Source organism: Dunckerocampus dactyliophorus, chromosome 11 (assembly GCF_027744805.1).
Source record: "Dunckerocampus dactyliophorus isolate RoL2022-P2 chromosome 11, RoL_Ddac_1.1, whole genome shotgun sequence".
Classification (NCBI taxonomy): domain Eukaryota; kingdom Metazoa; phylum Chordata; class Actinopteri; order Syngnathiformes; family Syngnathidae; genus Dunckerocampus; species Dunckerocampus dactyliophorus.
Window position 1 is genome coordinate 4,767,921 of NC_072829.1, and position 18,319 is coordinate 4,786,239.

Below are 18,319 nucleotides of genomic sequence, written 5' to 3' on the forward strand. Positions count from 1 at the left end.
AATAACAAACCTGACAGAACAATCAGGACTCTTCTGCCTTGTATTTAGCAAACATCAACTGCTTGTATTGTTTTTTGAATTTGCTCATCTCTGTACATTGTTTGAGTTCTTTACTCAATCCGTTCCATAATTTAATTCCACACACGGAAATGCTGTGGGTTTTCAGCGTTGTTCTCGCATATAAATGTTTTAGGTTTAATTTTCCTCTAAGATCATATTTCTCCTCTCTGATTGAGAAATACTTGATTAGATTTTTGGGTAACGAGTTATTATTAACTTTATACATTATTCTAGCGGTTTGAAAGTGTACTAAATCTGCGAATTTTAATATCTGTGATTTTAAAAATAAAGGGTTTGTATGTTCTCTATACTTGGCATTATGAATTATCCTCACAGATCTTTTTTGCAGTACAGTGAGTGAGTGAAGATTGCCTTTGTAATTATTTCCCCATATCTCCACACAATACGTTAGATATGGTAATACTAAGGAACAGTACAGAGTGTGGAGTGATTTTTGATCAAGAAGATATTTTGCTTTATTCAATATAGAGATATTTCTCGCCACCTTTTGCTGTATATATTTAATATGAGATTTCCAACTCATTTTTTCATCTATTATAACCCCAAGGAATTTATATTCTTCCACTTTTTCAATATCCGTTCCATTAATTTGTATTTGGTCGTACGTGTCCTTTCTACTATTACCAAATAGCATTATTTTAGTTTTACTTAAATTCAGAGATAATCTATTCTTGTCAAACCATGACTTTAATATGACCATTTCATCCTTGACCTTTTTAATGAGTTCTTGTGTGCTTTCACCAGAACAGAAAGCGGTGGTATCATCGGCGAATAAGACCAATTTTAAGTTGTTAGTTACTTTGCAAATGTCGTTAATGTACAAGTTAAACAGTTTTGGTCCCAGTATGGACCCCTGTGGTACTCCACACGTATTGTGTAGACTCCCAGATGTATATTCTCCTAGCTTTACAAATTGTTTCCTCTTTGCTAGGTAGCTTTTAACCCAATTTAAGACTAAACCTCTAATTCCGTACCTTTCTAATTTTGAAATTAAAATAGTGTGATTAATTGTATCGAAAGCTTTTGTCAGATCCATGAATACTGCAGCTGCGCATCTTCTGTTGTCTATGGCAGTAGTGATTTCCTCCGTGATTTCCATCAGTGCCATAGAAGTTGAAATGTTGGCTCTGTAACCATATTGACTACTTGCCAATAATTCATTCTTATTAATAAATTTGTCCAACCTATTATTAAATAGCTTCTCCACAATTTTCGAGAATTGTGGTAACAAGGAAACTGGTCGATAATTTGTAAATTGGTGTTTGTCTCCTTTTTTGAAAATTGGAACCACCTTGGCTGTTTTCATTTTGCTTGGAAATATTCCAGTCTGAAATGATAAGTTACTAATATATGTTAACGGGTCTGCGATCTCATTGATGACCCTTTTAATTGTTTCCATTTCGATTCCATGACAATCAGTTGATGTTTTTGCCTTAAAATGGTTAACAATGTCAGTGATCTCCTTTTTGGTTACAGCAGTGAGAAACATAGAATTAAGATTCCTATCGATAATATCAATCCCTTCATCAATTGTGTCTTGTTTTGGAATTTCCTCTTCCAGTTTTTGTCCAATATTTACAAAATATTCATTAAACATTTCAGCTACCGCATTCATGTCATTCCTGTAAGTGTTTCCAACCATGAAATAAGGAGGATAGTCTGCTTTCTTAACGTTGTTCTTTATAATACTATTTAAGATGCCCCAAGTTGCTCTCATGTTATTTTTGTTCTTATTTAGTACGTGACTATAATATTCCCTCTTACACACTCTCAAGATAGTTGTCAACTTGTTTTTGTATGTCTTATACTTTTGTTCTGCTTCTTTAGTCTGTTGAATGATAAATGTCCTGTATAATGTGTTCTTCTTCTTACAGGCGTTTTTTAGTCCTTTTGTCATCCATGGCTGCTGGTTTTTCTTTTGCTTCTTGGGCTTTTCTTGCCAGGGACAGTTCTTATCGTAGAGCTCCATATAAGTACCAAGGAAGCTGTCATATGCCTCGTCCACATCTGTTGCACTGTAGACACTCTCCCAACTTTGTTCTTCTAGACCTATCTTGAAGGCACGGATGTTATCCTCTGTACGCAATCTTTGAAAAGTCTTTTTTGCCTCCGCCTGTTTTTTCTTATAATGTTCATTGTAGATTGTAAACACTGGAAGATGATCACTGATGTCACTAATTAGCAGGCCACTGATGGTGTTGTTATCAAAGTCATTGGTGAATATATTATCGATGAGGGTGGCACAGTGGTCTGTTATTCTACTTGGTCTAATGATTTTAGGATATAAACTCAAGCTATACATTGTATCTATAAAGTCATCTATTTCCTTGAACTTGTGTGAGTTCAAGAGGTCAATATTGAAGTCTCCACATATAAAAATAGTTTTTTGACCTATGTCTGTAAACGTTGTCTTAATCCAATCCTCAAACATTCCAATCTTTGACTTTGGAGTTCTGTACACACAACTTATTAACACATTTTTGCTTTTTTCTTTACAGATTTCAATTGTTATACATTCTAAAATGTTATCAATGACAAATGACATATTCTTTACCATTTTGTAGTTCAAATGTTTGTCCACGTATACGGCCACACCTGCTCCATTTGCATTGTTCCTGTTTGCACACGTCATTTCATATCCTTCCAGCTCGAAGTCCATTCCTTTGTTAGCATTAATCCAAGTTTCTGAGATTGCTATAACTTTGAAAGGTTCTTTGAATTGATTTAAATATTGTTTAATATTAGTAAAGTTTGCGTTCAAGCTTCTGCTGTTTATGTGTATGATGGATAACTTGTCGTCGTTGATAAAACTGTTGTTGTATTGCTCCTCCGTATAATAACGGCAGTCGTTTGTAATGTGAGAGAAAAAATTTGAGTCTGGATCAATGTCTTTTTCCATATCCAATTGTTTGTGATCTGTAAAGTGAAAAGTGTCCAATTGTAGATCTTCTTGTAGCATATTGAAGCTGTTTTCCTCCATGTTGGGAGACCTCAATATCTTTCTAGGTCCTTGATGTCTTTGACAGCAAGAACTCTGGCCTCTGGTCCTCCATTTGCTTTGATGAAGATTTTGCAGTTTGCACTCCATGTTCCTTGAATCTTTCCTTGCTTCCTCAGATCACGTGCTTTCTTCGCAATCTCAGCGTTGCGCTTGGTCAGGTGGTCATTCATGTAGACATTTGTTCCTTTCAGCTTTTTTCCCTGTTTCAGCAGAGCAACCTTGTTTTTCCTGTTGGTGAATTTGACGATGATGACGGGTGTAGTGCGGTTCCTCCCATACAGTGGGATGCAAGTATCAATAGATTGGATGTCTACATCCACCTCCTTCGATTGCAAAAAATCAACAACTTGTTGCTCTGTTGAGGCGACATCCCTTTCGTCTGGTTCTTCAGTATTCGCCACTGCTCTGGCATAGGACCTTGGTTTAATTCGAAGTCCCGTCACGACCACGTCATTCATTCGTGTGTTCTGATCCATATCATCTATGGTGTTTTTCAGCTTCTCAATGATTTTATCCTTTTCTTCACATTCTTTTTTGAGAGTGGCTCCCAGTGCATCATAACTTTCCTGTAATTTTTTATTCTCCACTCTCAGACCTTGCATTTCTCTTTGTATGGCGTTGGTAGTCTCTATCAAACTGTGAATTAGTTGATGCAGGGAGTTGGAATTCTCCACAAGTTGCTGCATCTGTTTTCCATAATCCTCCATGGTTTTCGCCATAGTATACTCACTCTTTTCCATTGAACTTCTTTCTTGCTTGTTTGCGCGGTGTTTAACCTTCTGCAAGGCTGTCGCTGTTGCTTTGTCTATATTTCCACTCAGGTGTGTCAACTGGTTAACTGTGTCATCCTTGTAAGGTCTCGGCGGCGGTTGTGGTAATAGGTGAGCACCTCCAGTTGTCTCAGGAATCTGTTCGACATCCGTATATATGACTGAATCTGGAGTACTTCGACCAGAACTACTAGAGCCACCGCTTGTTGCGCTTCTTCTCCCTCGAGCCTTTGACATTGTTACTGTTGCTAGGTAACGCCGTCAGTTAGCCGTTGACTTGTGGTGCAATGCCTTCGGTGAATAATCTTCGTTATAACGGCGAGTTTATCTCTCACCAGTATCTCACCAAAGTCCCACCAGTCCTCGTGGGCCGAAAAAGCTGCACAGGAAAACTCCAAATGTTATCCTGTTATTGAAATCAGGCTTCAAACCGCGGCTAGCATGATAGCTTGCTTGTAACGGCTGTCGGCTCCACCTGATTGTCTCTTTTGGTGAGTTTAGTCCACTCGCGGGTCCGAGTTGAGGCAGAAGTCTCAGCACTCACTTGCAGAGTTGTAATCACAAGTTGTGATCACGAACTGTATTCACCAAGGTCGCAAAAGTTTAAAACTCCGGTAATAGTGGACGGAGCTTTTCCGTGAGCGTCCTTTCCGTACAACAGGAAGTGATAGAACAAGTGACACTTAATTGGGGCTAAAATGCAGAAGAAGCTGATAAAACGTGGCTTCCAGTGCCGTCACGTTCAACGGAAGACTCTGGTTTTTGTTAAACACAGCAAATTACCAAATAAAAAAAAAGCTTCACAGTAACAACCATGACCAACAAAAGGCACCGCCTCCAGCTTTTGAGGAACTATTTGTTAGGGGGTCATACTGCGCCTAAATCTGAATTTACGATGAAAGAATTTACTTATGTTCAATATTTAAAAAATATTTTTTTATTTTTATATTTAAAAGTATGAAACACGATGAAAGCCTATCTGAGGTTCCTCAACATGTTTTATTATGTCTAAAATTGTGGTGTTCTGTGTGCTGTGTTGCTGCCCTCTGCTGTGCTCTCGTTGCAGTACACCATTTACACCACCCTGAAGAGCTGAGTGGCAACACCTGTGGATGATTGGCAGCAGGACTATATCTGTCTCAAGCATTCTACACCTGCTGCCAGATCGTTGCCAGTCCTCCACGATTCAGGCTCTTGTGATCTCATTAACTGTTGCCTATACTAGCTACCTGCTATTTTGTTCCCTGCCCGGCTTACTCCGGCAGCGTAAGGACATTGCTCGTTTTCTCCTGCGTGATTTGTTCAGCAGTGTTTTGTGTTTCCTGGCTCTACCCCTTTTGGTAGCTCCTTTATTTCTCGTCGTTTTCCCGTGTGCCATCCGGGTCACCTTTTGTTGTACACCCCTTTTGTTGTACCCTTTTTCTTGTGTTGTACTTTTTCCCTTCCTGGTTTGGAATTAAACTCTTCTCCAAACCCCCAACGTTGACTCCCGCGTCTTGGGATCCACCCGCGGCACGCACCGTTCCCTAACAGAACGATCTGGCCATAGCATGGATCCCGCGGAGTTCGGCCATTTCCGCTCTGCCCTCTCGCACCAGGGAGCCCTCGTGGGCGAACACTCTCGCTCCTTGAGCGAGATAATGGAAGCGCTCGCCACCATGTCCACTAACCTCCAGACGTTGGACCAACGTATGGAGCAAGTGCTCGCAGCCAGCGGCGCTGGAAGTGCTAACCCTGCCCACGGCGCAAACTCAGCCAGCGAGGTCCAGCCTGAACGCTCCCCTCCCGCCTCATGCACAGAGCCAAGCATTCCACCTCCTCCACGCTTTACCGGTAACGAGGCCTCGTGTGAACAGTTCGTTCATCAGTGCTCATTAGTATTCGACCAGCAGCCCCACACATACGGCTCAGACCTCTCCAAGGTGGCCTTCATGATGAGCTTGCTGGTTGACAAAGCAGCGGCGTGGGCTATCGCACTGAGTAAGTCCAACCCAGCGATACGCTCCTCTCTACCTCTGTTTGTGGCCGAGTTGCGGAGAGTTTTTGAGCACCCCGTAGGGGACCGCGAGGCTGGGAGCCGCCTCTTGGACCTTCGACAGCGGAACCAATCTGTGGCGGCGTTCTCTGTTGAGTTCCGCGTCCTAGCGGCGGAGAGTGGGTTCAACGATGCTGCCCTCCGCGCGGTATTCCGCAAAGCGCTGCAGGTCCGGGTCATGGATGAGATCGCGGTCCGAGATGATACCACCACCCTCGACCAGCTGATCGAGCTCGCGATCCGCCTGGATGAACGCCTCAGGGAACGGGACCGCGCCCACCGGGAACGAGCTAACCACAGAGGAGCCACTGCACCTGGACTACGCCAAACTCGGACCCCGCTCCACGAGGGACGCACCCAGGGCTCCACGGACTCGGGCCGGGATGCGTCTTACGCCGATGAGCCCATGCAACTTGGGGGACGGCGCCTCTCTGCGGCGGAACGCTCCCGCCGGCGGCGTCTGCACCTCTGCCTCTACTGCGCCGGGTCGGACCACCAACTGTCTAAATGTCCAGACAGGCCCAAACGACGACCCGGCTCGCCATCGGGGTCGGAAAGCCCCAAGCGACCGATATCACTGCAGGATCGACCCGCTGGGGGGGATCGATCCAAGACTTCTTCCTGTGAGTATGCGGGCGGGAGCTCGTCCAATAAGACGTCGCTCTCGACCCAGCGACGTATTCAATTGGCTGGAGTCATCATAGGGCTGGGGGGACGAGTTTCTGTGGTCGCACTCATAGATTCTGGAGCCGACGATAACTTTTTGGACGCTGAGTTCGTTAAGAAGCATGGATTAGCCACTATTAGATTGCCTCACCCTAAGGAAGTGCACTCTTTAGATGGCAAATTATTAGCCATAACCACCCATCAGACCGAATCATTAGCGTTACAACTTTCCGGCAACCACCACGAGACTGTTAGGTTTTACGTCATTCCCTCACAATCAGCCCCGGTAGTCTTAGGTCTGCCCTGGTTACGCCTCCATAACTCTACGTTTAACTGGAAGTCGGGTAGATTGGTTTTCTGGGGGGGGGGATTGCTATGCTCGCTGCTTGCGCTCTGCTGTGCCCAAAGGCCCTCCGCCCAAAGGACACACCGAGAGGATAAACCTGTCGGGGGTTCCCCGCGTCTACCACGATCTCGCTGCCGTTTTTAGCAAGAATGCCACACTTAGCCTGCCTCCTCACCGGCCATATGATTGCGCCATAAAATTGCTCCCTGACGCGCCGCTCCCCAGCGCAAAATTATACAATATATCCAGACCGGAGCAGGAGGCACTCCGCGATTATATTTCGTCATCCCTCGCAGCAGGTCTCATTCGACCTTCGTCTTCTCCGCTGGGCTCTGGGTTCTTTTTTGTGTCCAAGAAGGACGGCTCTCTCCGCCCATGCATAGATTACCGGGGCTTAAATGAGATAACGGTTAAAAATAAATATCCGCTTCCCCTTATGGACTCCGCGTTTTCCTCCTTACATTCGGCCAGTATTTTTACTAAACTGGACCTACGTAGCGCATACCACTTGGTACGCATCCGAGAGGGAGACGAGTGGAAGACGGCCTTTAACACACCCATGGGGCATTATGAATACCTGGTTATGCCGTTCGGACTGACTAACGCCCCAGCGGTGTTCCAATCTCTCATAAACGACGTGCTGCGCGATATGATTGGTCAATAGTGTTTCGTATATCTGGATGATATATAAATTTTTTCTAACTCTTTGCAGGAACACGTTCAACACGTGAGACAAGTCCTCCAGCGGCTCTTGGAGAATAAACTTTTTGTTAAATCTGAAAAGTGCGAGTTCCACTCCGCCTCGGTTACCTTTCTAGGCTACATAGTGGAGAAAGGCAAGCTGCGAGCCGACCCCGCCAAGGTTCAGGCGGTGGTCGATTGGCCTCCTCCCACATCAAGAAAGCACTTGCAGAGGTTCCTAGGCTTTGCCAATTTTTACCGCAGGTTCATTCGGGATTTCAGCATTAAAGCGGAACCTCTGACAAGGCTGACATCTGCTAAGTGTCCTTTTATTTGGACGCCGGAGGCGGAGAGGGCTTTCAGTAGACTCAAAAAACTGTTCACGACAGCACCAGTACTTACACATCCTAATCCGTCACTACAGTTTTTAGTAGAGGTGGACGCGTCTGATACAGGGGTGGGCGCTGTCCTCTCCCAGAGGTCCCCGGTCGACCAGAGGCTGCACCCATGTGCATTCTTCTCACGTCGCCTCACACCTCCTGAGAGGAATTACGACGTGGGGAATCGGGAGCTGCTGGCCATCGTGCTTGCCTTGCGGGAGTGGAGACATTGGCTGGAGGGTGCTACCTAACCATTCCTAGTCATCACGGATCACAAAAACCTCTCATACATTCGTTCTGCTCAAAGATTGAACTCTCGCCAAGCGCGCTGGTCCCTATTTCTTACCCGTTTTGAATTTTCTATCACCTACAGACCCGGTTCACGTAGCACCAAACCCGACGCCCTGTCCCGGATCCACAGCGCCACGGAGGAGAACAAGGATCCGGAGGCCATCGTGCCTGAGGCCAAGGTGCTGGGGGCGGTCCGGTGGGAGGTGGAAAAGCGAGTGACTATGGCCCTGAAGGACACTGACATCCCGGAGGCTTGCCCCAGGGACAGACTGTATGTTCCTCCCAACCTCAGATCAGAGGTCCTGCAGTGGGCTCACTCGGCCAAGGTCTCGTGCCACCCGGGCGTTCGACGCACCCTGTTCCTGGTGTCGCAGCGCTTCTGGTGGCCCTCCATGACGACAAACACCAAGGAATTTGTGGCGGACTGCTCTGTCTGCGCCCGGAACAAGTCTTCACACCGTCCTCCCGCAGGGTTACTCCACCCTCTTCCGGTTCCACCCAGGCCCTGGTCCCACATCGCCTTAGACTTCGTCACTGGACTACCTTCTTCTCGTGGTAACACGGTAATACTGAACGTTGTAGATCGTTTTTCTAAAATGACTCATTTTATTGCACTACAGAAGCTACCCTCTGCACTGGATACCGCACGCCTACTCATCAGACACATTTTCCACATCCATGGAATCCCTATGGACATTGTATCGGACCGGGGACCCCAATTCACATCCCAAGTGTGGAGAGCCTTTTGCCAGGCCTTGGGCGCCAAGGTCAGCCTCTCGTCGGGATATCATCCACAATCTAACGGCCAGACAGAGCGGTCCAACCAAGACCTGGGGGCAGCCCTCCGCTGCGTGTGTCACCGACACCCCTCCTCCTGGGCAGCACACCTCCCATGGGTCGAGTACGCCCATAACTCCCTCGTCAGCACGGCCACAGGAATGTCCCCCTTCAAGGCTGCCTATGGGTACCAGCCCCCCTTGTTTCCCTCACAGGAGGCGGAGATCGCCATTCCCACCGTAGACGCACACCTCAAGCGAGCCCACCGGGTCCCTTTGCTGCACGGCGGATCGCAACAAACAACTGGCTGACCGCCACCGTATCCCAGCACCCACATTCCAACCCGGACAGGAGGTTTGGCTCTCCTCCCGGGACCTCCCACTGGCGGGGACTCGCAAGAAAATGGCGCCAAGATTCGTGGGACCCTACAAGGTGGAGGCGATCATCAACAGATCTGCAGTCAAGCTCAAGCTACCGCCCTCACTCAAAATACACCCAGTCTTCCATGTTTCTTGCCTTAAACACGTCAGTTCCAGCCCATTGTGCCCCCCAGCCGAGGCTCCACCTCTCCCTCGCATCATCGATGGTCAGCCAGCTTATACGGTGAGAGCCATATTGGACGTGAGAAAAAGGGGGAGGGGGGTGCAGTATCTGGTGGACTCCTGTATCCTCGACCCACAACTCCTCCGTGACTTCCACTCGTCTCACCCTACCAAGCCAGGTATGTCGTCAGGTGACGCCTTATAGAGGGGGGGGATACTGTGGTGTTCTGTGTGCTGTGTTGCTGCCCTCTGCTGTGCTCTCGTTGCAGTACACCATTTACACCACCCTGAGGAGCTGAGTGGCAACACCTGTGGATGATTGGCAGCAGGACTATATCTGTCTCAAGCATTCTACACCTGCTGCCAGATCGTTGCCAGTCCTCCACGATTCAGGCTCTTGTGATCTCATTAACTGTCTACGTCACTTCCTGTTGTACGGAAAGGACGCTCACGGAAAAGCTCCGTCCACTATTACCGGAGTTTTAAACTTTTGCGACCTTGGTGAATACAGTTCGTGATCACAACTTGTGATTACAACTCTGCAAGTGAGTGCTGAGACTTCTGCCTCAACTTGGACCCGCGAGTGGACTAAACTCACCAAAAGAGACAATCAGGTGGAGCCGACAGCCGTTACAAGCAAGCTATCATGCTAGCCGCGGTTTGAAGCCTGATTTCAATAACAGGATAACATTTGGAGTTTTCCTGTGCAGCTTTTTCGGCCCACGAGGACTGGTGGGACTTTGGTGAGATACTGGTGAGAGATAAACTCGCCGTTATAACGAAGATTATTCACCGAAGGCATTGCACCACAAGTCAACGGCTAACTGACGGCGTTACCTAGCAACAGTAACAATGTCAAAGGCTCGAGGGAGAAGAAGCGCAACAAGCGGTGGCTCTAGTAGTTCTGGTCGAAGTACTCCAGATTCAGTCATATATACGGATGTCGAACAGATTCCTGAGACAACTGGAGGTGCTCACCTATTACCACAACCGCCGCCGAGACCTTACAAGGATGACACAGTTAACCAGTTGACACACCTGAGTGGAAATATAGACAAAGCAACAGCGACAGCCTTGCAGAAGGTTAAACACCGCGCAAACAAGCAAGAAAGAAGTTCAATGGAAAAGAGTGAGTATACTATGGCGAAAACCATGGAGGATTATGGAAAACAGATGCAGCAACTTGTGGAGAATTCCAACTCCCTGCATCAACTAATTTACAGTTTGATAGAGACTACCAACGCCATACAAAGAGAAATGCAAGGTCTGAGAGTGGAGAATAAAAAATTACAGGAAAGTTATGATGCACTGGGAGCCACTCTCAAAAAAGAATGTGAAGAAAAGGATAAAATCATTGAGAAGCTGAAAAACACCATAGATGATATGGATCAGAACACACGAATGAATGACGTGGTCGTGACGGGACTTCGAATTAAACCAAGGTCCTTATAGATACAATGTATAGCTTGAGTTTATATCCTAAAATCATTAGACCAAGTAGAATAACAGACCACTGTGCCACCCTCATCGATAATATATTCACCAATGACTTTGATAACAACACCATCAGTGGCCTGCTAATTAGTGACATCAGTGATCATCTTCCAGTGTTTACAATCTACAATGAACATTATAAGAAAAAACAGGCGGAGGCAAAAAAGACTTTTCAAAGATTGCGTACAGAGGATAACATCCGTGCCTTCAAGATAGGTCTAGAAGAACAAAGTTGGGAGAGTGTCTACAGTGCAACAGATGTGGACGAGGCATATGACAGCTTCCTTGGTACTTATATGGAGCTCTACGATAAGAACTGTCCCTGGCAAGAAAAGCCCAAGAAGCAAAAGAAAAACCAGCAGCCATGGATGACAAAAGGACTAAAAAACGCCTGTAAGAAGAAGAACACATTATACAGGACATTTATCATTCAACAGACTAAAGAAGCAGAACAAAAGTATAAGACATACAAAAACAAGTTGACAACTATCTTGAGAGTGTGTAAGAGGGAATATTATAGTCACGTACTAAATAAGAACAAAAATAACATGAGAGCAACTTGGGGCATCTTAAATAGTATTATAAAGAACAACGTTAAGAAAGCAGACTATCCTCCCTATTTCATGGTTGGAAACACTTACAGGAATGACATGAATGCGGTAGCTGAAATGTTTAATGAATATTTTGTAAATATTGGACAAAAACTGGAAGAGGAAATTCCAAAACAAGACACAATTGATGAAGGGATTGATATTATCGATAGGAATCTTAATTCTATGTTTCTCACTGCTGTAACCAAAAAGGAGATCACTGACATTGTTAACCATTTTAAGGCAAAAACATCAACTGATTGTCATGGAATCGAAATGGAAACAATTAAAAGGGTCATCAATGAGATCGCAGACCCGTTAACATATATTAGTAACTTATCATTTCAGACTGGAATATTTCCAAGCAAAATGAAAACAGCCAAGGTGGTTCCAATTTTCAAAAAAGGAGACAAACACCAAAGAGAGTAATAAAATCCACTTTGTGTCAAAAAGGTATTTATGACATGTCTTGATTGATTTATGGCACCCTGTCATAAAAGTTTATGACATGGCAATAAAACAATAAAAGTTTATGATATGGCAATAAAACAATAAAACAATAAAGCAATAAAACAATAAAACATCAAAGTGTTTTCACACCTATGTGTCAGGGATCAATAAAAGTTTATGGCATACCAATAAAACAATAAAAGTTTATGGCATACCAATAAAGCAATAAAACAATAAAATAATAAAACATCAAAGCATCAGGAAGCGGACATGCGGAAGTCATAAACGGACATCTGGAAGCCATAAACCATGAAAGAAGTTTCACACCTATGTGTCAGGGGTCAAAGCATCAGGAAGCGGACATGCGGAAGTCATAAAACAAACAAACAATCATAAAATCATTCCCACGTGACTGTGTTTTCTTCCGGCTGCGTGTGGGGGAAGCCCCCATTCCCATACCCCTCCTTTCCTAACGACCCCCCCCCCCCCCCTCCACCCCCACCACCCCCAAGACATCCTCCGGCCTTATCTGGGTGTGTCTCAGCATGTGTGACTGGGGCCCCCAATACCGCCCCCCTCCGGCCTGTCTGTGTGTCAGGTTGTGTCTCAAACATGTAGTTTTCTCATTGAAGCAATATAAACACCATAATAATAATACTGCTAAAACAGTCAAAACATTACAACCTTAGCTCACACGTCCCCATTCAAACCATTTCAATCAGCCAATTGCAAAGACAGTCAAAACACTGATCAAAACAACAGTCAAAACACTGAAAACACTTTTTACCATAGTCTCATTGAAACAATAGAAATAATACTGCTAAAACATTCAACACATTGCATCCTTAGATACCAGTCTTTCTACTATAGCTATTTTGTTAAAAATTATATTTTCTTAAAAAATATCATGATTACCTGTCAGCCGTCCATCCACCAGCCTTGTTTCTTCAATAGCAAAGTACAAATGACCCATCTAGGCCACTCCCTCCTACATCTAGAACACTCCCCCCAACCGGCCGATAAAGGTCATGGGCTGAGGAGGTGGGGGTAAAGGAAGGAGGCGTGACTTTGTTATTTACTTTAGAACGTGAGTAATATCTTAAAGGGCGTTGATGGGCGTGGCGAACGTGTTGGGGGTGTGGAAATGTGTGAGATGTCTTATATAACGAGGGGTGTTTGAGTCAAACTATGAGTGATTGTTCGAAAAAAAATGGCGGTGTTCAGGAAAAAGAGTCTGCATCTTGACGGGGGACGCCTGGTGGTGTGTGAGTTTAGAGGCATGGGAGTAGTCCCCTTTGTGGATCTATACAGTCATGAATATATGGAACCAGAGGTTACGCAGCTGAGAATCTATTCTACTGAATTTGAAAAACTGAAGAGCTCCATTCAAGATTTCATCGTTTACATGCAACATGTGCACGACCAAGGGGATGTAGGACTTACGAGAATGTTGCCAAGTGTAGCGGTGAGAACGGATTCGCTACTGCGTGAAGAGGGTGGATCTTTTCTCGTCGATTGTTCGAGATCACACATCTGGCTGCTGGTCAGATATGCCACCTCTGCTGCTAATACTGCCAGACCAAGGACAGTTCTGGAGAAAGAGCGGGATTTCCCAATTCACCTTGCGTTCAAGGCGGTAGACTTCCCAAAGCTGGCTGATCTCTTGAAAGAAATTAGTTTGTTTTTCACTCAAGACAGTGTGAAGCGGAGGCATGCCCTGCTGGGGAAGAGGTTAACCACTCGAGCTGAAGACAATGTTGGAAGACAGAAGATGACTAGTGATAAGAGGCGAATAAATCCGATCACCGTTTTTGACAGAGAACTGGAGGTTGATGGTTTGGTCGGAAGAGGGCCTGTTTGTGAATTAGAGACTGATTCCGTGTGATTCTATCACACATGCTGGGCTCCACCTTCTACAAAGACCTACCAGAGCCCAGCCGACCAGTACCGCCTCCCACAACCATCGTCTCTTTGGGCGAGAGGCCTACAATATCCTGCAGACTGTGTACGGATTTTATCAAGCCTAGAATTAACATCCCTGCGTGCTTTTCTCTATGTAAATGTTGATCATTCAGTTTTATATCAAGGTTTAATGCTTATTAAGTAAATAAAATATACATTTGAATGTGGTGTTGTGTATTTTTTTTTTTTGCCTCTCCCACCCCCCTGATCGTGTGTGCGTGCGTGCGTGCGTGCGTGCGTGCGTGCGTGTGTGTGTTAAAGTGTTACTTTTATTTATTTATTTCCAAACACAGTACCGGTATACTGCAAGTACCCAAATACAAGAATGTACTATATTCAATTTATTTATTTATTTCAAACGCAGTACCAGTATACAGCAAGTACCCAAATACAAGAATGTACTATATTCAATTTATTTATTTATTTCAAACGCAGTACCAGTATACTGCAAGTACCCAAATACAAGAATGTACTATATTCTATTTATTTATTTATTTCAAACGCAGTACCAGTATACTGCAAGTACCCAAATACAAGAATGTACTATATTCAATTTATTTATTTATTTCAAACGCAGTACCAGTATACTGCAAGTACCCAAATACAAGAATGTACTATATTCTATTTATTTATTTATTTCAAACGCAGTACCAGTATACTGCAAGTACCCAAATACAAGAATGTACTATATTTTATTTATTTATTTATTTCAAACGCAGTACCAGTATACTGCAAGTACCCAAATACAAGAATGTACTATATTTTATTTATTTATTTATTTCAAACGCAGTACCAGTATACTGCAAGTACCCAAATACAAGAATGTACTATATTTTATTTATTTATTTATTTCAAACGCAGTACCAGTATACTGCAAGTACCCAAATACAAGAATGTACTATATTTTATTTATTTATTTATTTCAAACGCAGTACCAGTATACTGCAAGTACCCAAATACAAGAATGTACTATATTCTATTGATTTATTTATTTCAAACGCAGTACCAGTATACAGCAAGTACCCAAATACAAGAATGTACTATATTCTATTTATTTATTTTGAAACGCATCAGTCTTTGCCCCCTTTACCTAGTCTTTGTGAAGCTTTGATCAACAGGGCTCCTCTTGGAACTTCTTCTCCTGGCTTGTTTGTCATGAATGAACATCCTGACTCGGGTCCATTTGGTGTGACTTCTCTCGGGAGTCCATCCTGGCCGCATCTCCATTTGGTCTGCTTTCTTATGTTAAAATGTTTTGCATCTCAGCATGATGTATTGGACTTGTAGAGCTTTCCTCACACAGCCATGCTATCCCTGCAGCGTCTTATCTTTTAATCAGCACTCTAGTGTTATGAAGGACTAAAGGAAGGTAGACTTGCAACCATTTGGGCTCTGTTAATACAAATAAAAAGTCTAGAACATACTGTATAAAGGTGATCTAAAACAATAGATAGTGACTTTGTTAGGTATGTGTCCTTCTGAAAGCCTTTCCTACAAAGGAGTGTCTTGATTGAAAAGTGTGAATGTTGGTCATTAGCAAACCTGATTGTCCTGATGCATACATTTGACATTACAGGGCCAATTCCTCCCCCTAAAGTGGATGCAAATACTGTACATACTGTATGTTGGCTAACAGAAAGACACGCATATACTGTTTACATATGACCAATATTATATTTATTATCATTATGTATATATTGGCACTTAATACACCCGGAGAGATTGGTTAGAGGTTGTTATTATTGTTATTCATTGTCTAGTTGTGCAGATATGATGTTTTGTATGAGTTCTATTAATTATTTTCATTGTGTCCTTTTTAATCACAGTTAATTAGTACATATGTGTACTATTCATTTTGACTTCTCTTTTACTTCTTTCTTCATTTTTTCTTTTTATTACAGTTACAACACGGCGTTCAAGGGGTTGGTAATGACACAATATATGCATGCTACCCGTGCATTCTGTATGAAATCCTACAGAAGTACTGATTTTTTTATTTATTTAATTTCCAAACACATCGCCGGTATACTGTAAGCATTCAAATACTAAAGCAGAGACATTATTTGATTTAAAAAAACAAACCAACAAACATGCCCTGACTTGTCTCCAGGACATGGGGGGCCTCAGGAGGCAGGCTATGCTTCCTCAATCTCCACCCCCTTTCGACAGATACCCGAAAAACCATCCGCTGTACCCACTACATTCTACTGTCATCTGGAACTTGATTGAGAGAAGGAGACTCTTTTTCCCCCAACCCTTATTTAATTCAACATGGCGCAGCAGAGGTCTTCAGGTAATATTCACCCTTTACTGATTACCACAAACCCATCATCCATCATTGGAGAACATTCCTATCATTAGAAATTCCTATGTAAAACACTATTGTCTAAACATTGACTAATATTTGTTTTTAAAGGGTGTTCATTAGATATAGAATATCATGTGTAGATATATATGTACTGTATGATATAGATTTCCTTTTCATCTCTGACATTATCTTAAAATATGCTTGATACTACTGTGTTGCCGGGCAAATTCGTAAGACCACTGGTAAACAACAGATGCATTACCCATAGCAAAACATACTTTCTCATCAATACAGTTAATCTTGTTGTTTGTTTTATTTCTAATGTCATTATTTTCTTTATAATCATACAGGAATCATCAAGGATCCACACAATAAGACGGCTGAATGCACCAACCTCGACAATGTCCCTACAACTTGGGGTTATGCCGACAATGAATCGACCTACGTGCCCGTTTATCGGCACGACGACGTAACCCCGTCTGAAGACGTTGGAAGGGCGACAAGATTCACTGCAAACATCATCACCCTCTTCCAAACCTTACTGAAAAAATGTTTGAATCAGGTAGCGTGGGAAATAGCACGATCTGAATGCAACGGCTGCATCATAGAACATCCAAGCCAGTTGCAGCATTCATGTCTCAATGAACGAGGAAGAGTCATTTACATCAACCACTACAGCAGGGTAGTTGACAGCGTTTTCCGTCCTACCCTGACAACCGCACTTCAGCAGCTGTCATGTGTAGAACCAGGATGCGTTGTTATAAGTACAGAGAGACTTCTTGGTGCTGCTGAAGCAATAATACACGACCTGATGGAGAAAGCATGCTTTGGTCGCACTCAGGACGACGATGAGGAGCAAGGAAACGAGCCCTCACATAGAAAAATATCCATGGCTTTCTTGACATGGTTACACTAAAAACCATGTGTCTTCTTTTGTTTTTATTAACTTTTATATCTCTTTTATACAAAAATGTACATTTTTATATGCAGGATTACCTCACTTATGTACTTCAAATGACAAATTTATTCCTTTGTTTTATCCTGTCACGGTTAGGTACTGCAATGGGGGGCGCTACTGCTCCAACGACCTATTTCCCTTCCCCCACTTCCTGCTCAGCCATGGCTGCTAATTGTCCATTGTTTTTCCGAGACTGCGTACACGCGTGCGTTCCTGTGCTTTCCCCTTGTTTCTTTTTTCCTGGCTCAAACAACAATTGTTAAGAATATAGATTTTTTCTGCGTGTTTGCGTGTGTACAGTTTTCGCTGGTTGGTGTTCTTATATTTTTGGGTGAAAAAGCATCATTTACATCCAAGGATGGAGACCACCTTTAACCGTCAATAAAAGAGTTCTTTAAAAACTATGCCTCTATTTCCTCATTCGCTTTTCAATAAGCACAATCTTCCAACTACACGTCTTCATTGCATTATGAACACGAACATTTGTAGAGTGACGACGAGCGTCGGACAGTACAGTGACATAAAAGGCTTTGCAGAAGTATGAAAGAAAGTGTGAAAACTAACGTTTGCCTTCCTGACTGTGTTACCAATGCTAACCAGGCTACATAGAAAATCAATACAAATAAGTAATTACATTTCTCAATCAAAAACTATGACATACAACTGCAGAATGAACTTGATCGGTACGTGAAATCATTTGCTGCTCAAATCTGAACGTAAAGAATGAGAAGTGCTGTGTGCCACCTTATCCACAGAGATGAATACATCAACTGTTGGCAACTTGGATTGCATAAAAAACCTTGTCACTGTATTCTGACCCATTATTAAAATGTAATGTGCACTTTTTTATTATGTACTGCTTTTTAGGATGTGTGAGTCCTGCTTTCAGTGCATCACAATTATTGAAATTCACTGACCTGCTACAACTCCTATCCAAACTACCCTCTACTACTACAATATTTTTTTCTCAACAGCGAAATAAGAGGG

At 43.5% G+C, this 18,319-nt stretch overlaps 1 protein-coding gene across 1 annotated transcript; it reads left to right on the forward strand.

The window, feature by feature from the left end:
- Positions 1-5,402: 5,402 nt before the first annotated feature.
- LOC129190301 (uncharacterized) lies at positions 5,403-8,211 on the forward strand. The gene is given in 2 exon segments (XM_054792877.1): positions 5,403-6,564; positions 6,962-8,211. Coding segments are annotated over 2 exon segments (2,412 nt in total).
- The last annotated feature ends 10,108 nt before the right edge of the window (positions 8,212-18,319 follow it).